This window comes from Suncus etruscus, chromosome 16 (assembly GCF_024139225.1).
Source record: "Suncus etruscus isolate mSunEtr1 chromosome 16, mSunEtr1.pri.cur, whole genome shotgun sequence".
NCBI lineage: Eukaryota > Metazoa > Chordata > Mammalia > Eulipotyphla > Soricidae > Suncus > Suncus etruscus.
In genome coordinates, this window is record NC_064863.1 from 72015830 (window position 1) to 72042053 (window position 26224).

Sequence of the window (26224 nt, forward strand, 5' to 3'; positions counted from 1 at the left end):
ACTGGTCAGTCTTTTTAGAGTATGCAATTCATCCAAAGGAACTCAATCTCTCCTTTAATTTGTAAACTTTAAATTCCTGAATATTCAGCAGCAGAACTGAAGAAACCCATTAAAACGATGTCTTTGGCATTTTATATCCTATATATTACATGTTTTGATCTATTGTAATCCCCTTTGTAATGCTTTGTGGAAAGCATTAAAACACATTAAAAAATTTTAATATGGCTACAAATCCATAAATAAAAATTTTTTGTGTGTGTGGTTTTTGGGTCACACCCGGCAGTGCTCAGGGGTTATTCCTGGCTCCAGGCTCAGAAATTGCTCCTGGCAGGCACCGGGGGGGGGGACGGGGGGACACCAGATGGGGCGCCGGGATTCGAACCGATGACCTCCTGCATGAAAGGCAAACGCCTTACCTCCATGCTATCTCTCTGGCCCCCATAAATAAAATTTGAAGATTCAAAAAAATGAGAGTGAGGGGCTGGAGAGTTAGCACAGTGGTAGGGTGTTTGCCTTGCATGCAGCGGATCCAGGAAGGATGGTGGTGTTTCGAATCCCAACCTCCCATGAGACAGGACAAGTCCCACTTCAAAGATAACTGGTCAATCTTTTTACGGAGTCTGCAATTCATCCAAAGGAACTCAATCCATCCTTTTATATGATCCCCACGAGCAACTTCTGAGCATAGAATCAGGAGTAATCCCTGAGTGCCGCTGGGTGTGACCCAAAAGCCAAAAGCCAAAAAATAAAAAGTGAGTGGAATAACTGGTGTAACCCTGCAGGCAAAGAAGCATGTGAGTCCCACAACTGAGAACGTGACCCCTGGTCATCAGAACTACCACCTCCACAACATAGGGGGAAAAATAACAATTAAAAACAAAAACTACGGGGCCAAAGAGGTGGCGCTAGAGGGAAGGTGTCTGCCTTGCAAGTGCTAGCCAAGGAAGGACCGCGGTTCGATCCCCCGGCATCCCATATGGTCCCCCCAAGCCAGGGGCAATTTCTGAGCGCTTAGCCAGAAGTAACCCCTGAGCATCAAATGAGTGTGGCCCAAAAAAACAAACAAACAAAACAAAAAACTACTTTAACTCAGGCTATGAACCCTAATGAAGGACTCTTCCTCCCTGAAACAGCATCTCTATGTCTGGAGTAGTCACAGAAATTGCTTCCACTTCGCTCTCTTATGGTAAGACTATATAAACAATGAAAATTCATCCATTTCTAATACTTATTTATGAGTCTACAAGGTCACCTGAGCACTGCCAGAAGTAAGCCCTGAGTCCCACTGAGTGTGGCACTACCTCCACCTTAGATTCTATGGGACCTTATCTTTTGTTTATCACAGTCCTTAAGACAACTTTTGGTCTTTTGCCAGCATGGAGGTCAAAGGGAAGATGGCTGAAATGAGTTAAGATGCAGGGCTAGCTAAGAATGGGCTGCAATGCTTATGATATAAGCCACACATGTGGTGAATAGGGTATGAATAAAGCTGATACTTCCTGAAGAAGAAAAAAAAAAAGACAACTTACAATAAAATCACTTGAAAAAAGAAACACTAACTTTGACACAGGAGGCTGAAAGAAATTAAAGTTTCTTCTGAACATAAACCCTAGAGCTAAGAAGTAACTTAAAATTAAAGAAGCCATTAAAGAGACTCTGTCGATAGAAAACATGTCTCATATATAAGGGCCTAAATTTAATCCTTGGCACCGCTCAAGCCAAACAACTGAAAAATGAATGAATGCAAGTCTAAGTTGAAACCAACAATTCAATCTTAAAACTCAAACAGGATATTGAAAACATTAGAATAAAATTCAATGCACTCTACAGAATGAAAATGTTTATTCTTATAGATATTTAAAGCAAGTTATTTCTTTTTTCATCAATATGTCCTAAAATCTATGTAGCAGCCTTGAGATTTATTGATTTGTTCAGGAAAAAAGTGAAGACTATCAAAAAAGAAAGAGAATTCAACTAAACTCTGAGCAGATACCTTTTTTTTTTTTAAAACAAAAACCCAAAAAACAAAACAAAAAAAAAACAGGGCCAGAGAGATAGCATAGAGGTATGGCGTTTGCCTGGCATCCCATATGGTCCCCTGAGCCTGCCAGGAGCAATTTCTGAGCATGGAACCAGGAGTAACCCCTAAGTGACGCCAGGAGTAACCCAAAAACCAAAAACACAAAAAAACAACCAAAAAACAAACAAACAAACAAAAAAAAAACGAACAACATACACACAAGTTAGGATTACACACTTTAATCTGATTGACATGGAGAAGTGAGAAAGCCAAAAAAGAAACTTAGCTCTGATTGATGCATAACTGGATGCTTCTTTTCCAAAAAGTACACTGAGATTTTAAAGAACCACATTTCATTGGAATATTTCAAGAAACCATCCTAGGTGTAATCCAGGAAACTATTTGCAGAATAGAAAAATCATCATGGGCAATGAAAGATTAGAACGAAGGAAGCACCTGGGCTTTGCACAGTTCTAAAGTGAATATATCTGCAGAAACAGTGTCAGCACTCTTGCCTGACTGTGATGAAGACATGCTAAGGAAGGGTTGGTCCGTAGCTTACCATTTTTAAAAACATGTTTCTTTGGAAAAATGGCAATGTTAGCTGAGAGTGAAGCTGTTCTTTTAGACACCAAGCTTATTGGCTTGGGTGAGAACCACTTTGAGAACTGGCATGAAGGCAGAGGTCTCGCTGAAGTTGCTGGTGCTAACGACATGGGTGTGGATGGTCAAGCCTTCTGAGTAGTTACGAGTCTCAATGGTCCTTGCAATGCTATGTAAACCATTGATGATAGTTGGTGAAAGCTGAAAGAAAGGTGAAAACAAGAAAGAATCATACTTAGGAAAAATTTCTCACGAGACCATCCCTCTATAACATTAAGCCATAGGAGACCATCCAGCTATAAACATTAAACCCTAATATTTAAGAGGGCCTTAAAATGAACATTATTTTAAAAAGTAAAAACCATTAGCAGTCTAGAAATATGAGGTATTTATATCAAGTTACACTAAGATTATAAAACAGAATCAAGACAAAGCATCTTATATAAAGAAATTATTTAGGAATGATACATGTTCAACAAACTCAGTATTTCTTATAGAAATGAAGCCAGATTTCCTAATCCAGTATGAAATACTAATAATCCTCTGCATTTTTTTTGTTTTTTTTTTTTTTTTTTTGTTTTTGGGCCACACCCGGTGACGCTCAGGGGTTACTCCTGGCTATGCGCTCAGAAGTCGCTCCTGGCTTGGGGGACCATATGGGACGCCGGGGGATCGAACCGCGGTCCGTCTCCTAGGCTAGCGCAGGTAAGGCAGGCACCTTACCTCCAGCGCCACCGCCCGGCCCCAATCCTCTGCATTTAAGGTTCATTCAATGCTTAGATAAGATCTCAGAATTTTCCTTTCTGTATAAGAAGGAATTAAATACATAAATATTTTTGAGGGGGGATTGTTTTGAGGGGGGGAAGTTTAGGGGCTACTACTAGCTCAATGCTTGGGGGCTCTTCCTCAGTGTTGCTCAGGGCACCACATAGTGCCAGAGACCATTTTGAGCCTTTCACATACAAAGGCATTCAGTTCCTTGAGTTATCTTCCTGACCTATGAGCTATACATTCTAGGGAGTTTCTCTTTGTTGGGCTACATGCAGTGTTGCTCAGGGATCGCTCCTGGTATTTGGGGAACCACAACGTGTGTGTGCAAAAACAAAAACCCTACCTGTAGTACTACAGCTCCACCATGGAGCTGATATTGGTAATGGCCTAATTTACTGGGGTCATGCCCAGCAGTTTTCAGGGAACCGTGAGTGGCAAGGATCAAACCCTGGGTTCCTGCATGCAATGTCTGTACTTCAGCCCTTCAGCCATTGCCTTAGTGTCACAACTTATTTTAAAACATTACCTATGAGAGAAATCCTGTACTTTTTGTTCACTTGGATTAGTATGACAGCTGTTTTTCATTACGTACTCAATTTCTTAACATTTTTAAAACATTTTTAAAACATTACCTATGAGAGAAATCCTGTACTTTTTGTTCACTTGGATTAGTATGACAGCTGTTTTTCATTACGTACTCAATTTCTTTTTTTTGTTGCTTTTAGAGTCACACCCAACTAGGCTCAGAGAATACTCCAGGGTGGACCATATGTAGTGCCAGGGATAGAAATTGGGTAAACTGCATGCAAAGCAAGTGCTCTAACCGCTATTCTACTATCTGATCTTCAAGTTGACAATTCTGGTAACTCTTAAATAATCTTGAAACCCAAAACCTTTTCCTTATAGTTTTTATTTGGTTTACATGTCCATACTTTTGAGAGAAGAATGTATTTTGAACCACCTCCATTGTTACGCCAACTTTTTTCAGTTTGGTTCTCATAAAATAGTTACTGACAGGACTGGTATGGGGAAGGTGAAAAAGGAATGCTAAAATGTAAGAATATAAAAGTGACCTAGTTCTGAGACTGGAGCAGTAGCACAGTGGGTAGGGTGTTTGCCTTGAACTTGGCCAACTGGCGTTCAATTCCCAGCATCCAATATGGTCCCCCATGTACCACCAGGAGTAATTGCAAAGTGCAGAGCCAGGCATAAACCCCTGAGCACTATTGGATGTGCTCCCAAAATCGACCTAATTATTTTCCCCCTCTTTTCTAAACAACTCATTAATAAAACAACTCAAGATATGAACTGAAAGTGAGTACAAGGTTTCAGACACAGTATATTCACGGCTACATATCTTCATAGTTATACTACTACATTTATCTGTAACAGCTATTCTAAAGTGCCTCAGACTAGGAGAAAGACTTGGGCTCTGGGACAGTGTCCACTCAGACTTCTTAACTCAAGAGATATTTTAAAAATGATTATAGAGATCCAGTTACCTTGAGGTCCATACAGATGAGTTTGTATTTGTGTTTCTCTTCCCTGTTATAAGTAGGTTAAAATTCATCCCTTCCCTACCCCCTCATACCCAGTAAACAAAATGAAATATTTAGTCAGACTGAAGTATACTCAATAAGACATACAATTTTGCTCCTTAACTCACTCCATACACAGAAGACACTTACTTTACTATAAACTAAGAAGAAGTGAGTGTCCATTCTTTCCCCCAAACTTACTGTTTGTTCCCTAAGTTTATCATATAGAAGCTCCAAACGTTTATTGGCATCATCCAGCTTCCTTCTAGTTTGCTGCAGGAGAGAAAAAAAATGGTTTTGGTGAATAACTTATTTTGTAAGAAATGGAGACAAATCTAAGAAACTTGAACAGATTATTGGAACACAGATGATAACTCATGGGGTGAGAGGCAGAAGCAGGAGAATGAAGCTTCCAGGCAGATGCAGATGGATCATGTGTTAGATTTCACCTGGACCAAACCTCATTGGGAAGGTGTATATGTGTATCAGACTATCTGCAGGGACAGAACAGGTGATGGGTCTGTGTCCTGCAGAAGGAAGTTTTACAAGCAGTAACTGGAGACCAGAGGTGCCATAATGCAAGTAGGGCTAAAGTGGAATAATCTTGCTTCAAACTTTCAAAAACACTGCACACAGTCAAATTTGCTAAGCTTGCTCTTTCTAAGTCTTTAAAACACTAAGGGAAGAAAGAAGATTTTCTTATAGTGACTTAAAAATACTAAGAGGGAAATAATAAAATGTGTTTCCTTTAACTGAATCACTGTGAGATACACAGTTACAAAGTCTTTCATGATTGACTTCTAGTCATACAATGTACAACACCCACACCAGTGCACAATAAAATAGCTCCATCCCAAAATGAGTTCTTAAATTAAGACTTTTCCAATGCAAATCAAAATGACAATGAAATCACAATCAACTCACACCACAGAGACTGGCACAAATCAAAAAGAACAACAATCAGTGTTATTGTCGATGCTGGGGTGGGTCGGGGGAATGAGAAGGGGCCCTTATTTACTGCTGATGGGATGTCCATTGGTCCAGTCTTATTCACATTATAGACACAATATAGACATGCCTCAAAAATTTAAGACTTGAGGGGCTGGAGCAATAGCGCAGTGGTAGGGTGTTTGCCTTGCAGGTGGCCTTGCAGGTGACAAACCTGGGTTCCATCCATGGCATTCCATACAGTCCCCTGAGCAGGCCAGGAACAATTTTTGAGCACAGAGTCAGGAGTAACCTGAGTGCAGCTGGGTGTGGCCCAAAAATCAAAAATCAAAAAAAAAAAAAAAAACCAAAAACTAAGACTTAAGCTTCCATACAACCCAGTAATTCTATCCTAGGAATATTTCCCAAAGACCCCAAAACACATCACAGAAATGACAACTGTAGTCCTATATTCATGGCACCACTAATCACAGTAGTCAATATCTGGAAACAGCACAAGTGCCTAAGAACAGATGAGTGGATAAAGAAGCTAAGGTATATTTACATGATGTAATATCACTTGACCATAAGAAAAGATAAAGTTATACAATTTGCTGAAGTTATACAATTTGAGTGGTTAGTCAGAGGGAGGGGGGCAGACACTGAATGATCTCTCATTGCAGGATATAAAAAAGCCCAAAGAGAATAGAAACAGCAGAACTGTTCCTTAGTACTACCTGTAACAGTAATTGAAAGGGGGAACATGTCCAGGAAAGGACTACAATTAGAGGGATGAGGACTGTGTGCTGAAAGAAAGCAAAGTGACATACATGATATCCTATTAGTAATAGTATTGTAAGCCACAGTGCCTCAAAGGGAGGTGGGGGAAGGAAAAAAGAAAAATAGTGCCTGCTATATAGGCAGATTGGGGGTGGGAAGGAAACCAAGGTCATTGGTAGAAGGAAGTGGACACTGTTGAAGGAACTGGTGTTGGAACATATATGCCTGAGGCTCTATCATGAATAACTTTATAATTCACAATAATTTGATAATTTTTTTAAAAAAGGAAAGACGAAAGTAATATATAAGAATAAAAATTAAAATCAGATCTGAGGGGCCGGAGAAATAGCACAGCGATGTTTGCCTTGCAAGCAGCCAATCCAGAACCTAAAGTGGTTGGTTCGAATCCCAGTGTCCTATGTGGTCCCCTGTGCCTGCCAGGAGCTATTTCTGAGCAGATAGCCAGGAGTAACCCCTGAGCACGTACGGGTGTGTCCCAAAAACTAAAAACAAAAACAAAAAAATCAGATCTGAGATGCCACCTTAAAGAAAAAAGAAAGCTCCCATGCTTCCCAGGCCCCCAGTACAAATAGAAAACTTTCTGAAACACTAAAGATTTAAAACGACAATGTGATCAATGGAAGGATCTACACTATGCAAACTGTCTTGGAAGTGATGCCATTTCTATTTTTTTATGGAGGATCAATCACAGTCATGAATGACCAGAACACAAAGTCTAAGAAAATGGACATCGTTTACCATTTTATCAGAAATCATTTACAGGGGCTAGAAAGACAGCACAGCAGTAGGGCATTTGCTTTGCACACGGCCAACACAGGACAGACCCAGTTTGATTCCCAGCATCCATTTTGGTCCCCTGTGCCTACCAAGAGTGATTTCTGAACACAGAGCCAGGAGTAACCAGAGTGCCGCTGGGTGTGGCTCAAAAACCACAAACAAAAAATAAACAAACAAACAAAAAAAAAACAACATTTACTTCTGGAAGACTATGGCAGGTGCACTGAGTGTGCCACTGACTACAAGTTGCATCTGCCCTCTTGCTCACATGTAGGTCTTTCCATCACCCCCAGAAGGCTGGGCTGGGTATGAAGGTTCAGGGTGACCCTACACTGCTCTGCATTTGTGACTGGGCAGCTGTCAATGCTTAAGGGAAGAACAGATTCTAGGAGTGGTTTCTTTAAGCAGACAAGTAGCCAGTGGCTGAACAAATATCTTCAATGTTTGCTAATACAAATGAATTTTCATTTAAAATAAGACAAACCTTGAACTCTGGGACTGTGGGATCTATGCTGTGGTCAATGCAAGCACCTCCCATGTAAAGGAAGAAGTATAAGTTATTTTATCATGGGAATTTAGGAGCTTGATATCTAAAACAGTGACACTACATTTTTTTTTTTTTTGTCCTGGTACACTGGATGAGCTTTAGAGCCACACCTGGCAGACCTTGGAAGCTACTCCTGGCTGTGAAAACACTCCTGAGTGTTCACAAACCAGAATCCAAAACTCAGGCCTCCTACAAACAAAGCATGTGCTTCATCCGGCCTTTGAGCTCTTTCTCCAGCTCTATTTACCTAATTCAGAAAAACCATAAATCTGTTTCTCACATCCTGCTACTCAATTCTAATATGTACTAGGCATGCTGAAATGTGCTGCTGAAATACAGTGCAGAACACAGTAGCAGAGTGGCTGAGAATAAGAGTTTTGGGGTCAAATTGCATTGAATGCTGCTTCTGACCTTGGATATTATTTGCAGACTCAGGAGTAAGCCCTGAGCACTGAGGTATGGCTCCAAAACAAATTCTAAAAGCTTCTATATAAAAAGCAATGAAATGCTTCTTTGAAGGCATAAGCAGCATTATTTAGAGGCTATGCTTCAGAGAAATGCTCAGGGGACACAAAACCCAGGACTCCAGCATGTAAAGATGTACACTAGTCCTTTGAGAAATCTCCCCATGCCTCAATACATTTTTATATGTAAAGGAATGATGCAAGGGCTAGCTTGTTTTACTTTTCTGCTTATTTTTCTCCCCTGAACGTTAGGGAGGCTCCCAAGAAGTGCTCAGAAAGCCCAGGGACCAATCCTGGTGATCACTGGCCGACCAGTGCTTCATGTGAGGGCTTGAAGATACAGGAGCTCTTTGGGCCCCTGTGCTGGAGTTACCCTGCCATACTCCAGGGACTCCAGGATCACGAAGTCCATGAGATCTAACCAGGGCAGTTGTATACAAGGTCTGTACTTTAGTCTCTGTATTATTTCTCTAGTCTCTTGTTCTACTTTTGCACAACATGTACAAACTTTTTTTTCATAGAAAGGTAAAACCTAAGAGAAACAATTTCTAGCAGTCATCACAGAAGAACTGTAAAGGGTTATTTCAGTTAAGCCAAACAGAGAAAATACATACAGGATCTGTGGCAGATGTGAGGCAGCGCTGAATCAGGTCCTCAAATGTGGTTTTAAGGATAAGATGCTCATCTGGAATAGGTTTCTTGGTAATTTTTTCTGTTGGTAAAGCTTGCATATGCTGCAATAAACAATAAAATAACCATTAAGAGTCAGAAGCTACTTACATACAAAGCTCCAAATCTATGCTCAAGAAAAACTAGTACTGTATAGAGAGGCTACTTCAAAGGAAATGAAACAGGGGCCAGAGACAGAGCATGCAGCCAACCTGGGTTCAACCCCTGCATTCCATATGATCCCCAGAACTCTACCTGCAGTGATTCCTGAGTGCAGAGCCAGGAGTAACTACTGAGCACTGTTGGGTATGCCCAAAAACAAACCAAAAAATGAAATGAAATATTAAAATATGAAATCACATGTAAAAAAAGAATATCCAGTAGGAGGTACAGGTATTTCTGTAACTCTGGCTTTCCTAAGCTACTGCTTATGAATACTGGATAATGATGTAGCTGATCACTAAGCAATATATGTTACACAGGACTGTATTAACTGAAGGGAAATTGACTTCTGCTAGTACGAAATAATGCAAAGCTGACCACTTGCTCTGTCTGTTGGCTCATTTTTATTTATCCTGAAATTATTCTATATTTCTGGTTTACTCTGAAGCTGATTATTATCAGCCTGCAAGATTAAATCAAAGTAGGAGCAAAGAGACTATGATGCTGCTGCATGTATATGTATAGGAAGAAACAAAGGCTGCATTTCAGTTTTTAAAGTCTTATTAGTTCGTTTATTAAAAAAAAAATAAAATAGGGGCCAGAGAGATAGCACAGCAGCGTTTGCCCTTACAAGCAGCCGATCCAGGACCAAAGGTGGTTGGTTCGAATCCCCGTGTCCCATATGGTCCCCCGTGCCTGCCAGGAGCGATTTCTGAGCAGACAGCCAGGAGTAACCCCTGAGCAATGCCGGGTGTGGCCCCAAAACTAAAATAAATAAATAAATAAATAAATAAATAAATAAATAAATAAATAAATAAATAAATAAATAAATAATTGGAGCCAGGGAGATAGTTCAAAGGGCTTCAGTAGACACTTTGTATGCAAGATCTCAGGGTCTGATTCCTGGCACTGCGTGGTCCCTGAGCATTATCCAGGAGGGCTGAAGACAAACAGCAATCAGTAGGTGAATAAGTGCTAGTCACTGGCTGAAGTTGGTGGGTTAATAGAGAAACAGAGGGGCCGGCGAGGTGGCGTTAGAGGTAAGGTGTCTGCGCTAGCCAAGGAAAGATCGCGACCGCGGTTCGATCCCCTGGCATCCCATATGGTCCCCCCAAGCCAGGGGCGATTTCTGAGCTTAGCTAGGAGTAACCCCTGAGCATCAAATGGGTGTGGCCCATAAAACAAAACAAAACAAAAAAATTAGAGAAACACCTTAGCCTTCAGGGTGTTAACAGGTTATGAATAGAAAGTGGGGGCTGGAGATAGTATATCGGGTAAGGCACTTGCCTTGCCTGACCTGGTTTCAATACCCAGCATCCCATATGGTCCCTCAAACTACACCAGAATGAATTCCTGAGCATCACTAGGAATGACCCAAAATCAAAAAAGGAGAAATTTAAATGTTATTTGGGGGCCAAGTGAAAGCACAATGGTAGGGCATTTGCCTTACAAGTGGCCAACCTGGGACAAACCCGGGTTCAATCCATGACATTCCATAGGGTTCCCCTAGCCTGCCAGGAGCAATACCTAAGTGCAGAGCCAGGAGTAAAACCTGAGCGCCACTGGGATCATAAAAACGAAGATAAATAAATGTTATTATTTGCACAAAAGTATCAGCTATGTCTGGTAAATATTAGTGGAACCAACAATTAAGTAGTAATGAAAGTAATAAAAGTGAAAGGAATTAAGTGAGGTGAAGAACTCTTCGGGGAATTAATTACATAAGAAGTGTAAGTTAACTAGTTCTTGGCTTTCATTTGTTTGTTTCTGCATAAATGCACTGAACTCCAGAACTCCTGCCAGGCAAGTGGTCTTCTGGTGAACTATATCCCCAGTCTAGAAACTAAGTTGATAATTGAGAAAGAAAAGGCATTCCTTGCCTGTCTCGAATACAGGCAGGGGATGGGAGGGGGGGGGAATGTTATGCTGGTGAAGGAGGGGTGTTCTGTTTGTGACTGTTACCCAACTATGATCATGTTACTTAAATAAAAAAATATTAAAAAAAAAAAAAGGCATTCTTGACAGACGACCAACAGGAAAGGAATAGTGCTGGATCAGAGAGCAAGAGAAATACAAAGTGAGGCCTTCTAGCAACATGGCATCAGTCAAAGAGAAGATTGCCAGAAGAAGATGGCCAGATCAAATTCGCTCAGAGTAAGTGCTGGCAAGAACATTAGAGGATTCTGCATAGCTGCATATTAGAGACAAAAGCAGCAGAGGCCAGATGAAGGGCAGAGAAAAAAAAGCAGAGAGATTTTCAGTCAGAGATTTGAAAATAGTTCTGAAATAGAGGTTAGAGGAATATATATACACATATATATGTATGTATGTATATATAAAGATGACTCCTAGATTTCAAGCCAGGGATAGAAAGAGAAAGAAATACAGAGCCATCTGTTGAAAGGAGGCCACCAAAGGACCAATAAAATGGTCCCTAGTAGATGTGGGTGAAAGACTTTGGATGAGGTTTCAGATATACTGAAAGGGCAGTGCTTTGAAGCTGGCAGGCAGGCAGCACAGAGACACTATGCCTGGCTGAGCACAGATATCTGCAACTCTACTTTTCATGGTCCTTAAGGTGCCAGTCAAGAGAAGTTGGAAATCCAAGTTGCCAGGCCTAGACAAAAGGGAATGGCTGGGTAGCTTCCCAAACAAACAGACTTAAAAGAATTAAAACACGCAAATGTACAGTGATTTTACACACAAACAAACGAACAACTAAAAAGACCCTGCCTCACATCCTTTTCATTTAAATTCTTTTTTATACAATCACTGTAGGGGCCATAGTTGGCTTGGTGGTTGAGGATGCAGTGCTGGGGACAGAGGCTGGGGCTCCTGCATGCAAAGCACTGAGCTAGCCCAGTGTTTTCTTTCTCTAGCCCTATAATTTATTTTCTTGTGGAAAAAAACGAGTTATCACAACTCTAACAAAGCATAGGTTTTTTTGGGTTTTGGGTTTGTTTTTTTTTCTTCAGGCCACACCCGTTTGATGCTCAGGGGTTACCCCTGGCTAAGCACTCAGAAATTGCCCCTGATTTGGGGGGACCATATGGGACGCTGGGGGATCGAACCGCGGTCCTTCCTTGGCTAGCGCTTGCAAGGCAGACACCTCTAGCGCCACCTCGCCGGCCCCAGCACTGGTTTTTATACTATAATGTGCACGTGTATATGTGTGCATAAACATGTGTGTATTTGTGTGTTAGGTAAAACTGTATCTAAAGAATATACTTAGGATAGAAATGCAATCTTTTTCTGGGTGGAGGAGTGTCACACCTGGCGGCAGCGCTCAGGAGTCACTCCTGGCTCTACATTCAGAAATCACTCCTGGAAGGCTCGGGGATGCTGAGATTTGAAGCACTGTCCTTCTGCATAGAAAGCAAATGCCCTACCTCCATACCATCTCTCCAGCCCAGAAATGCAATCTTTATCAATTTGATTTCAACAAGTCCAAGATAAAAGCACACTGAATCATTAGTTTACACTTAAGGAGTACTGCTTTATTTTTGATCTATTTTAATTCAGGTATTTTGCTTTTCTGGGGGCTGGTGAGTGGTGTGTGGAGCAACACCCAGCAGTGCTCTCAGCATTTCCTCCTGGCTCTGTACTCAGTGATGACTTCTGGTAGACTCAGGTGAGTGATCTTAGGGGGTGCCAGAGATCAAACTCAGCTCAGTGATGGAAGGAAACAATCCTAGTACATACTACAATTCCAGTCCCATCAGGTATTTTACTTTTATGAACAAACAGATCATAAATTTATCCCTGTATGATTAAGCTGGTTGTGTAGAAATGTGATACACTTCTCATCATCTAAGACCTCCAACCAGATGTTTACATGCAGAAAACAAGGATAAATTTATATCTTCATTGGAAGATATGGCTTTCTGGAGATATCAGCTATGATATCCACACAAGAAAATATAAGATTCATTACAATTTTATTTTATATTTTAAAGAGAAAAACCTTAAAAAGAGCTTCTGCTTAGCAATCTTGATATAAAGGTAGATTTAACTTACCTGACATTGTGGCTACTGATTAAATAAAATACTGGAACTGGTTAAGTTATAATAAATATCCAAGCAGAAATACAACTCACTTCTAGAGTTGCATATGGCCTTATATGTTATCTGATTAAATTTAAAAAGAGTTACCATTAATAACTTGTCTAAATGGAAGCTAGGGTTATATATACATATATTAATAACAGTATTTTTAAAATGTCCATACTATTTTAAGATACACTGAACTGGAGTCAACCCCTTGCCAATGGCATCAGATTTTGTGTTACCTGGGCGGTATTTCCAATAGGAGCCCCTGGAGCGCCTTCGATATTGGGCTTTGAGAAAGACAGTGGCATGCCTGGTTGACCCAAGGGCTGCTGAATGCCGTGGAAGGGCTGCCCACCCGGGTGGTGTGGTTGTGGGAATGAAGCTTGGCCCGCCAGTGGTGCTGGAGCAGAAGGTTGTTGCGGCAGCATCTGTGACTGAGGATCACCCATGGGATTCATGATAGGCGATGTGATGGGAACAGGAGGCATAAAGTTTTCGGGCATCTTTGAAAAGATGGAAATAAAAGACACCATGAGTAAGTAGAAAAGCAATACCAACATCTCTTTTGCTTATGTATGAGAATTAGCTTATTCCATGATTTAAAAAAAAAATTTTTTTTTTTTTTTGGTTTTTGGGCCACACCCATTTGACACTCAGGGATTACTCCTGGCTATGCGCTCAGAAATCGCCCCTGGCTTGGGGGGACCATATGGGACGCCGGGGGATCAAACCGCGGTCCATCCTATGCTAGCGCTTGCAAGGCAGACACCTTACCTCTAGCTCCACCTTCTCGGCCCCTAAAAATGTTTTTATAAAGTATTTTTTCCCCAAAGGAAATTCTGTGCAGACATCTGAAATAAACTATAACAAGTATAAATCTAATCGAGCTCAGACGAAGGGGGATTTAAACCTGGGCCTCTAAATTTCCCCTCTGCCTTTCACACTCACCCTCTCTATTTGGGAGCCATAGTGTTCTATGAAGGAGTTTGTCAATGGAGATTTGTAGCTCACGATATTGGAATGAGATATGCCAAATGTGTGTCTGTGTGTTTAGAGACGTAAAGATGTAAAGCATTTTTCATAGATCACTAAGTATATTGTCAATTAAACACAATAAAGTCAAAAGATTAAGTTTCTGACTATTGGGGCCAGAGTGGTGGTGTAGCAGTAGGGGTTTGCTTTGCATGCACCTGACCTAGGACAGATACCATGGTTCAATCCTTCAGCATACCATATAGTCCCCCAAGCCAAGAGCGATTTCTGAGTATATAGCCAGGAGTAATCCCTGAGCATCACCAGGTGTGGCCCAAAAACCATAAACTCAAAAAAAAAAAAAAAAGTTCCTGACTATTAGTAAGCTAAATATGGGAACTTTTTTGGAAGGGCAGCATTGGTGGTCAGGCCAAAGCAACCATATGGGAATGCCAGGGACTGAACCCAGGTAGGTAACATGCAAGACAATTGCACTAGCCCTAAATTTTGGAACTTTCTGTTCATTTAGTGCAGGGGTGGCTAACAAGTTCAACACAAAGAGCCAAAATTTTAAACTGTGAGTCAGAGAGCCACACCACGCAGTGACCTGCCAAAACAGACAAACACACAAAAGCATGTAATTTTAACAATAATATATTAAACACATATCGCATTTTGCCATTTTGAGTGAGGGTCAAAATCCTGCAGTGATGGTGAGAGTGTGCTGTGTCCTCCACACTAAGAACCAATGGGCAGATGTGACCCAACATGTGGCACACGGGTCCCCTGCTCGCTGGCCCGTGCAGTTGTTTCCGAGGGATGGGAGATGGGATGACGCAGCCTGGGGGTGGGACTACACGCTTGGAGATCTCTCCCCAGAGGTCCCTCCTCAGAAGCAGCATAACAAAATCCAAACTTGGCAAAGACCCACAGTATACAAAATAATGATAAGAGGCAAAGAGCTGCATTCATTTTGGCTGGGAGCTGCATGCGGCTCGAGAGCCGCGTGTTCGCCACCCCTGATTTAGTGTGTCCAAATTTTATGTTACTGTTCCTTATTATTATATTTGGAGGAAGAACACTAGGAGCAGGGAAAAAAAGAAAATGGTTTGGGAAAAACAAATAAAAGAAGAGAAATGTTTAATGCCTTAACAGCCATAGTTACTGATGTCTACACAATGCATAGCTTCAAGGCTACTTCTCCATTCATGCTATATGTGGCAAAGACAGTCTAAAATCCAATGACCAAAAGCATGTTTTACTATGGAATCCAAAGTCTGAAGTTCAAAGTGATTCAAACCACTGTCATCAGAGCAAAGTTTTGATGAGACTGGCTTCCTTCCATCACAGATTAGAAGATCCAAATTGAAATGCATGTTAATCAGTAAAGTTTGCTTGTGAAAGATCAGAGAAGTATGTGCTCGGGGACTGCAGACTTATCAGAACACCTATAAGACAACAGGAAGGACACCTTTTTTCAGTACCTTCTTTTTCTTGGGTACTCTGTTCAAAGCAGGAGGATCGTTCCAACCATTCTGAGGACCTATAACGGACAACAACAGGGTGAATATTCCCTTAGAATTCTGAAATCTAAGTGCATCATACCAATATAATGAAATTTTCAAATTCTGCTTTAAGCTTTAGATAACTATCAAAAAGGTTTTTCCAGATGAACTGTGGGGATCAATGTGCAGCCTGGATTCTCATGGTTATTACTTTATAGTCACAAGGTGTTGGCACTCTGTAACAGGTATTGTTATACCATTATTTCCATTTAAAGTGAAAGATATGTTAAATTTTAAACAGTAAAGTCAACATCCATACCTTCAGAGAAGGTACTAATTTTCTCAAGATTAAAAAAATCATCTGAGTCAATAGATTTATGATATATTTTATAAACAAAAAAGAATAAAAGTAGCAAACATTTTCTCTCAAGAGAACAATTTACCTTAAGCAAAACCAACAACTGGTAAACACTTAAAAATTATTTTTGTTTGTTTTTGGGCCATACCTGACAGCCTTCAGGGGTTACTCCTGACAGGCTTGGGGGACAATATAGGATGCTGAGAATCGAACTGTGGTCATTCCCAGCTCACCAGTGTGCAAGGCAAACATCCTATCACTGTGTTATTGCTCCATCCCTTTAAAAAGAAATCTTAAGAGATCAGAGCAATAATCTAGTGCAAAAGACGCTTACTTTCCTTGCATGCAGCCAATTTGAGTTTGATCCCTGGTATCTCATATGGTCCCCAAGGTAGCAGGGACCCCCTGAATAAACACCAGGAGTAATCCCTAAGTCGGGTATGGTCCCAAAACAAAAACAAAAATCATCTTGGCTTTAAAGATTGTTTAAAGTAGAAAAGGACATTCAAATATGTCCTTAAATAAGTTTATCTATTTATTTATTTATGTTACAATATAAATTCCAGGCTAGAAGAAAATATAAAATTCAAATCAACTTCAGTTAATTTCTTCAAAACCAATCTGCAATCTTAAAGTATGAAATAGACATTGTAGAACAGATTAAATACCCAAATTGCAATATCTTCATGAAAAAAGGATTCAAAATATCAGAAATAAAACAGAATTATTTTACCTGTACACATTTTATTGATATTCAATACTAAATCACAAAATTGCTTAATCAATCAAAGAACCTATAATTCATATCACAGAAACATTTAAAATCTAGATCTTGGGTCCAGAAAGAATGTACAATGGATAAGGCACTTGCCTTAAATGTGGCTGAGTCAGGTGTAAGCCCTGAGCATAGCCAGGGTATGGCCCAATAAAGAAAAAGCAAAAACAAAAAAACAAGACCTTGAGACCAGTAGATATATTCATTTGCCCAATTTGTTTTTGTTTTGGGGCCATGCCTGGTGTCACTCAGGGGTTACTCTTGGCTCTGCACTCAAGAATCACTCCTGGCAGGTTTGGGGACCATATGGGATGTCGGGGATCAAACCCAGGTCTGTCCAAGGCTGGCCATATGCAAGGCAAATGCCCTTCCTGCTGTGCTATTGCTCTGGCCCTCTCCCAAACTTTTAAATAGAATCCGTTTTCTGCAAGTTCACTAAGAGAGATTTCACCAATTTCCCAACACTCAAGAGTCAATCACAGACTGTTAAATCAGATACTGCTCCTTATCAAATACTAAAAGTTCTGGTCAGACAGACTACTTTTGCAAACCTTTCCAATCATCGTGTAATCTCACTTGAGCTAGACAATCTTGGTGTAGCAATTTTTGTTGATATCAAATAGAGGGCTTTTCTGATTTAAAGATACATCTATAAAATCACACAGTAAATCGAATCAGTTCTAAGAATTTGATTAGATTAAGAAATCATTTTAGAGTGGCAATCAGATTGAGAGTGTCTTCAATTCTGAAGCTCACATGCAAATACTATAGACTGCCATTTATTAATTTTATTAGACGATTCAGATTACATTTATATCCAATTCACCTTCCAACAGAGATGCCTGGTCTTGCATAGACTGATTTTCTGTAAATAAAATGTAAAAGACACTGAAACAATATTATCAAAAATATGCTGAACTCCATTTCTCATTTTTAAGTGCTTCTTCTACATCCATCAAGCCCACAAAATATAAGCCAATCTCATAAAGGAATAAGATTTACCTTCTATACAAGTTCTGAGAAATGTCTCCTATCTAGTTAAAAAAGCAATCAGCTCTGGGGTACAGTGAGCTCAAGCTGTTTCAGATTCAATTAAAGTGCATGTGTTATGTGTATGCCTGTATGTCTGAGTGAACATTAACTGAGATCAAATCCAGTTTTTCATGCAAGTTGCATGCAGTTCACTGCTCTACCATTAATCAATTTGTTTTTGTTTTGGGGGGGGCACACTTAGTGATGCTCGCTGCTCTGTGCTAAGGGATCACTTCTGGCAGTGCTTGGGGGATAAGGTAGTGCTGAGATCGAATCTGAGTCAATGTTTTTCTTCTTTGACTCCTATACTTGTATAATTTTTTACAAGTTTTTTTTTTAATTTAAACACATTGCTTACAAGATTGTTCACTGTTTCCCACAGCTAAAAACTACAGGTTTTTTTTCCCACAGCTAAAGTTGTTCATGATTGAGTTACAGTCCTACAATGTACCCCCTTCACCAGTGTGCATTTCCCGCTACTAATGTCTCCAGCTTCCCTCTCACCTTCCCTGATCTCTCCCTCTTTCTCCCTTTTTTGACATTGTGGTTTGCACTATAGTTAATGAAGGGGTGCCAGGCATGTCCCTTTCATGTAGTGGGACAATTGTTATGGACTCAAACAAAGAGGGTCCCCAGATAATTTATGGCACTTGTTTTGCACATGGCAGAATCCTGTTCAGTCCCTGGCACTGCCACCAAATATGATCTCCAGAGCACTGACAGAAATGATAAGTGAACAGTCAGGAATAAACACCACTGGGTATATATGTGTGTCCTGCAAAAAAAATTTACTGAATTAATCTTTTGGTGAATGTAACATTAGTTTCTTTGAGCTCTGGGGAAATATTTTTGCGGTTCCCTAATAGAGGACTTTAAAGTCCTAGCATGGAATCAGAGGGACAGCTTAACAGGCTGAGCTCATGCTTTGCACAAAGGAGGCCATGGTTTGATTCCTACATAGTAAATAGTACTACACAGTATTCTGAGTACCACCAGGAGCAGTCCCTGAGTAACAAGCTGAGATTAACCCTGAGCACTGCCAAGTATGCTTCCCCATCCCCGAATAAGTGAAAATAAAACCCTAATTTCTGACAAGAAGTTTCCACTCTGACAAGTAGAATGTCTAAAATTTGATCTAACATATGTGTGAACTAAGATAATGTTTCACTCACAACTGTTTGTATCAGCTAAGCAAAAAGATATAGCACATCGAACAACAAGAAATTATAAAACTAAAACCACTAATTAAAATATAGGGGACAAAAAAAAAATATAGGGGACAGATAGCATGCAAGAGGAAACAGCTAGGCTAAGTCCATGCAGACAATGGAAAATGCTTGTTCTGCTGTTTCTTCTGAGTATTTGTTTTCCAGCCAGGTTAGAAAGACTTTATATCACAGCCAAATACACTTTTCTTAAGGAGAAATTTTAAAACTCATGCAAATATTTAACTCAGATTAGAAAGTAACAGATGCCTGCTGATACATAGTTTTCTGTACTGCAACACTGACAGATATTTCCATTTCTTCTATCAGGACCAGACTACTTGGCAGAAAAGGATGAACACAGGTTTTAAAAGTAAGAGACCTGTGATTCTATTTCCACCTGCTAACTGTGATATCCTGGGCACATTTTCTATCAGCTGAACATCAGAATCTTGTGGTTTTGAGAGTCAAAATACATGGCAGCTGCTAGTGTATGTCCAATGTATGTTTAATTCATGTTAATTCACTTCCACTTTTGGGGGTAGGGATGTGGGAAGTAAGTTGAACAATATATCCAGAAGTGCCCAGTGACTATTTAGGTTCTGTGCTCAGGAGTGATCCCTGGCAAAGTTCAAGGGACCATATACAGTGCTGAGAATCAAACTGGGGTCAGTCACACACACACAAGGCAAGTGCATAAGCTCCTGCACTACTTCTCTGAACCTCACCTCCCTAATTTAAGTGGGAATTTACTTGTTCATCTTTTTTCCTTCCTTTGTTCCTTTCTAATTTTGCAGTGCAAAGATAGAGCCCAGGAACATACAGGTCAAGTATCGACCTCTAAACTATTTCCCTGACCTCCTGAACTCATATTTCCCTCAAGAACCCTATACCCTGGGTTATAAATGTTTATAAAGATAATTAAGGGTGGAGAGAGTGTTCACCAGGCTAAAGCATATGTTTTGATATAGGAGATTTCCACTTCAATTCCTGACATTTTATGGTCTCCTAAGCAAAGCCCAGAGCAAACCCCAAGCACTGACCTGAGGGTAGCCCTGAGCACCACCAAGCTTAACTCTTGTCAAAATAAAAATAAATAAATATATAAGTTGGGGAGCAGAGAGAGAGAGAGAGAGAAAACAACAAACTTGGATGCAGGAGGCCAGGTTCTACTCCCAGTTTTACAGTCTCAAACACTGCCAGGAGTGACAGCACGAAGGGCTAAAGTACATGCTTTGCATGCTGGACCCCATCCCAGCATCCTATGTTACCTCAAGTATTGTGGTAATCAAGAGTGATTCACCACAATAGAACACTGTAAGAGCGCCTGAGTACTACATCATAAACATAGTATAGCTCTATGTTGTCTGGCTTTAGTAAAGAAATCAGTGTAAAATTAATTCAGCTCCAAGCTTCATCTTGCCACTCAATTTTAAGTTCAGTAGTAGATCACAGACTTTGGGGGCAAGGGTGTGGTTTACACCCAAGGACGCTCTGTACACAGAGATAGCCCCTAGTGGTGTTCAGGGGCCTAGATGGGAAGCTGGGGTTTGAACCTGGGTCAGCAGTGTGCTCCAGCCCTCTTTGACTTTTAGATGTTCTCAATCATTTCTCATCTAGCAACTAAAGTTCATCAGGAGAGAATCAAATTCATAGAAATAATTCTAGGATGCTATAAAACCCAGTTAATGGCTCAGACTGCCAGGTTTGCAGACAGTTAAAAGCCACCCTCCTCTGCCCAAACATGCATTCATCAAAAACAAAAGGGAGCAAACCAAATCCCTTCCAAGCGCAGACCTGTTCTTTGGGACGCAGGCAGTTCACTGGCACCAGGCAGTGTACCTGTTGTTCCAGAAGGCAGTGCAAAAGCCGCAGATGATGGAGGAGCTCCAGGCCCGCCATGCTGGAAGGACGCTCCAGAGGGAGGGGGTGGGGGGAAGTTAACAGTAGGGCTGGAGGTAGGCGGAGAAGCCTGGTGCTGTGCTGTGTAAAGAGGAGACTGGCCAGAATAGGAAGAAGTGGAAGAGACGTAAGGGGTGTTAGGGTAAGCGTTTGAAGCAGGAGGAGCTACAGGCTGCTGAGGTCGAAACACGGCTGAACCCCCTGTTCCGAAGGAATACTGCTGTGCTGGCTGATAAGCTAAACCAAGGAGAAGAAAAAGAAATGTTAATTAGTTACATGTTTCTCCAGAGAGCATCAGGAAAACAAACATTTCATTCCATGGAAATTATTTTTATGGTTCTTCCTAACAATTAAATTATAACAAGTTTTTTCTTTTTTTTTTTTTTTAAACACCGTGATTACAAACGTAACTGTAGTTGGGTTTGGGTCACAAAAAGAACAAAAATTGATCAGATTGGAATACCAAATCCAATGTCAATGACAACACAATCAATACCCAATCTACAACAAGCTGTACAGTGGGAAACAGTTACATTAGCAAGGAGGGAGATGTAGGATGCATGCTAGGAACAGGGGTGGAGGGAGGACAACACTGGTGGTAGTAATTGTCACTATGTGCCTTAAATATTACTATGAAAGATTTTTAATTCACTTTGACCACAATAAAATTTAAAAAAAAATGATACCAAGTCTTAACACAAATACTTCCTATTCCACTTGAAGCCAAATGTATTCAAATCATTAAGATTCAATTCCTGACATGTGCTTGCTGCTGGCTCTGAAAAATTTTGAGGAAATCCAGCTTAAGGAATCCTCTCATACCATCAGAGGCTTCTTTTCTTTCCCCTTCTTTCTATCTCTTGAATAGGGTGTTTTTTTTGTTTGTTTGTTTGTTTGTTTGGCTTTTGAGCCATACCTGGTGACGCTCAGGGGTTACTCCTGGCTATGCACTCAAAAAATTGCTCCTGGCTTGGAGGACCAGACCACAGTCCGTCCTTGGTCAGCCGTGTGCAAAGCAAATACCCTACCGCTGCGCCATCTCTCCGGCCCCTTGAATAGCTTTTAAATTCGGGAGAAGGGGGAAGACAAAAAAATCTTTGAATCACCAGATCCAAACAGCAAAACCTTCATTGAACTTTGTTCCTGAAGTATGCAACTACACCTACTAGACACTAGATGGAGCCATGCAGGAATCCCATAGGCAAAACTCACTTTGTAAAAGAAAATTAAAGGCGGTCTCTGAGGCTGACAACCTCCCTGTAATATTAAAAACTGCAATGTTCTGGAGCCGGAGAGATAGGCCTAGATGTAAGGTGTTGCCTTGCATGCAGAAGGTTGGTGGTCCGAATCCTGGCATCCCATATGGTCCCCAAGCCTGCCAGGAGCAATTTCTGAGCATAGAGCCAGGAGTAGTAACCCCTAAGCGCTGCTGGGTGTGACATGCGCCCCCCACCCCAAAAAAAAACCTGAAAGGTTTTGATGAGGGTTTTTTGTTTGTTTGTTTGTTTTTAGCTTTTTGGGCCACACCCTGTGACACTCAGGAGTTACTCCTGGCTATGTGCTCAGAAATTGCTCCTGGCTCAGGGGACCATATGGGACTTCAGGGGATCAAACCACGGTCCGTCCGCGTGCAAATCAAACACCCTACTGTTGTGCTATCACTTCGGCCAGGTTTTGATCAGTTTTATCCTATACCAGCAGTCAGGAAAATCAGTGACTCCAATTCTGAATTTAAACACTGATCCTGACTAACAGTAACTTTTTATGATCCCTGTTTTTAAAAAAAAAATTACTGTATCCTGTTGGTTAGTAAGTAGGCAATCAGGCAGCTGATATTTCAGTGTAAGGAATCGAATCCAGATTAGGGATTAATTATATTCAGCATAACCGGGGGTAAATATTTATACTTACAGAGTAACTCTAATTGAACTGTACTAGCTCTAAATTATGAAGGCAGCACTTTCTCATTGAAAACTCCAGCAAAATTTTATTAAACTGTATTCATGCTAAAGAGAATACTCTTTATTTTAGCCTAGAGAATTCTCATTAAGATCATAAAGCAGGGCCCGGAGAGATAGCACAGCGGCGTTTGCCTTGCAAGCAGCCCATCCAGGACCAAAGGTGGTTGGTTCAAATCCTGGTGTCCCATATGGTCCCCATGCCTGCCAGGAGCTATTTCTGAGCAGACAGCCAGGAGTAACCCCTGAGCACCACCAGGTGTGGCCCAAAAACCAAAAAAAAAAAAAAAAAAAAAAGATCATAAAGCAATATTCTTTTATGTTTCTTTTGGGGGGGCACATCCGGTGATCCGGGGATCAAACCAGATCCATCCTGCATCTGCTGCATGCAAGACAAACGCCTTACCACTGTGCTATCGCTCTGGCCCCTTCTTTGATGTTTCTGTAAAAAATGTTTAGTCAAAACTAAACATTTTCAAATCTTAATCTCTCTCTCTCTCTCTCTGTTTTTGGTACTCAGAGAACTCTCTCTCTCTCTTTGTTCTTGGTACTCAGAGAACTAACTCTCTCTCTCTCTCTCTCTTTCTCTCTCTCTCTCTCTCTCTCTCTTTCTCTCTCTCGTTCTTTGTTTTTGGTACTCAGAGAACTAGGCTCTGCACTCAGGATCACTCCTGTAAGGGATCCAACCTAGATAGGACATGTTACAAGGCAAGTGCCCTACCCATTATATTACGGTTCCAGATACCAAAACTTTCTGAACATCCAACTTGAATGTTCTCTGAACAAAAACGTACATTAGAAAAAAAAGTCTAAAAAGAATTACAAAGGAAAATAATATTGAATGTACCTTGGATTATGTTTCAAAAATTGTGTGTGTGTGTGTGTGTGTGTGTGTGTGAGAGAGAGAGAGAGAGAGAGAGAGAGAGAGAGAGAGAGAGAGAGAGAGAGAGAGAGAGAGCTGTCTATAACATCACCCAGAAGCAATCCTCTACCAGTGAAGACCTTACTGATCCACTTTATTCCAAGAAGACTTACACCCAGAAGACTTAACAGCAACAACAACCTGCTTTCAGGGCAGGGCTCTCTGCATTGCCCTCTAATTGTGAGGTGAAACTAGAGGACGCTCCACATCATCCTGACTTCAATGTAGAATATGCACAGAATCCAGGATCTTTCCAGAAACCTGACACCAACATTGATCGTACAAAAAAAATTTTTACTGGAACCACAGAGAATGACTCAGAGGTTGTACAACCTAGTATGCCTGGAGCCGAGAGCTGGTCTTATGCCAGAAAACTTCAGGGTTAAGGTCCCCTCGTATTTTTCCTTTCCATTTCCCCCATATTTTTCTGGGCCTATGCAAACAACACTTACCACTCTAACACCATTTTTACTGTATTTCTTTAACTCATCATTAAAAAAAAAAAAAGAAGAGCTTACTAAACTTTCAGCTAGGTCTTTAATGAGTTCATCGGTGATTCAATAATTTTCAAAAATATACTTGCTACTGAACATTTTCTTCCTTTCTCTTTCATCTCTTTAGTTTTTCTATTTTTTAAATAACTTTGCCTTTGTTCTTCCTGAAACAAATGTAGTATGATCAATTGTGTCAATTACATATTAAATCTTCTTTAAATAAAAAGTGTGTGTGTGTGTGTGTTGTGAAGCCACACACAGCTAACTCCCAGCTCCAAGCTCAGGGATCATTCCTGTTACTGGACATGGAATGCTAGGGATTGAACCTGGGTTGGCCACTTGCAAGGAAAATACCTTACTCACAGTATTAGCTCTTTGGCCCCTGTATTAATTTTTCTTCTTTTTTTAACTTTAATTTTTCTTTTGGGTAGATAGGGCACTATAAAACCAAGCTTGTGCAAAGTCTATTGTCTTCCACTGAGCAATATCCTTGACATCTGAATCTTTTTTGTTTGATTTTGGAATTTTTAGTCACACCTGGAGGTGCTCAGGGCTGACTCCTGGCTCTGCACTCAGGGATCAAACGCATGTTAGTTACATGCAGGCAAGTGTCTTACCTACTGAACTATTCTCTCTAGTCCTTTACTACTGAAATTATAGAACATTAGTTTCTCTTTAATGGACAAAGGTTCAAGAACTGAAGCCCCAAGTTCTGAGTGGACTGACTGAAGTGCTGTTTTTTACTAGTGTCTTAAAGAAAGCTCATTTCTCTATAGCAAGAACTGGAACTCTAAAAAAACTTGTTAGCATGTATTTTTTTTTTCATAGCTTTTGAGTGCCTGGTATTACATGAAATTACAGCTGCAAAAGATTGTTAGGCACATACTACTTACGCTGTGGCTGTGGGTAAGGTGGGACCTGGCTGTGCATATGTCCTGAAGAGGCAGGCGGCTGAGGTGTCGCAGCACTAGGAGTGATGTTTCCATGCATTATGAAGCCAGGAGGGGGAGGGTTTTCTCCCTAGGAAATGAGAATATAGTCAAAGCAGGATCCTATTTGGAACCAAACACATTATCAGATGAATTTGTGATTCTCTGAAATAAAGTTCTAAGGTTGTCTTTTGATTTTGTTTTTGGGCCACACCTAGTGATGCTCAGGAGCTACTCCTGGCAGTGCTCAGGGGACAATATTTGTGGTGCTAAGGATCAAACATGATTGGCTGCATTGCGATGCAAGCACTGTACAATCTCTCTGGCCCCTTGTTTTTGTTTTTAAAGAATACCTTTCCTGTGTAAGAAACTGTATTTTTCACAGCCTATCTTATTCAGAACACATTATTTGAAATGATTTAATGATCAAAGAGGTCCAAAGTAATCACTGCAAAAAAAGGCAACAGATGCCAAGTAGCCTTATACTAGAATGTCAATAGTATTAATAAGTCTCCAGGATTTTCTGTCTTTACTAAATTCTATCCACTCTCCACGTTTTGGAGATATAATGATACATGTCACAAGAGGCCTTCTACTTCTGCTTTAGCTTTAGCAATGCCCCCAAAGATAAAGAATGAAAAGAAGAAAGAAGATCTTCAGTGAAATTAGAATTAGATAAACTAGAACCTGGACTTATTTTCTAGGTGGAGTTAAATTCAACAAAAAATGAATTACACTGAACATTGCTTCTTGCATCTTAAGAGCTTTAAAGCTTTAAGAGGCAAAAAGCAGGCAGATAGATGGGGGGAAAAAGAAGTGTGATGAAGGAGGAGGAGTATATTG

The 26224-nt window shown here is 40.6% G+C and overlaps 1 protein-coding gene across 4 annotated transcripts in view; it reads right to left on the reverse strand.

Annotated features, from left to right (window-relative positions):
• Positions 1-2243: 2243 nt before the first annotated feature.
• SEC31A (SEC31 homolog A, COPII coat complex component) overlaps positions 2244-26224 on the reverse strand; it is an 86315-nt gene continuing 62334 nt past the window's right edge. For 3 of the 4 annotated variants that reach the window (XM_049790240.1, XM_049790242.1, XM_049790239.1), the window contains 7 exons: positions 25346-25472; positions 20974-21315; positions 15786-15844; positions 13569-13832; positions 9063-9182; positions 5134-5205; positions 2244-2824 (listed from right to left, as the gene is read on the reverse strand). In XM_049790240.1, coding sequence (XP_049646197.1) covers positions 2645-2824; positions 5134-5205; positions 9063-9182; positions 13569-13832; positions 15786-15844; positions 20974-21315; positions 25346-25472 — 1164 coding nt within the window. In that variant the 3' untranslated portion in view covers positions 2244-2644. The remainder of the gene's footprint in view (positions 2825-5133; positions 5206-9062; positions 9183-13568; positions 13833-15785; positions 15845-20973; positions 21316-25345; positions 25473-26224) is intronic. The other variant, XM_049790241.1, reaches the window with a different exon arrangement.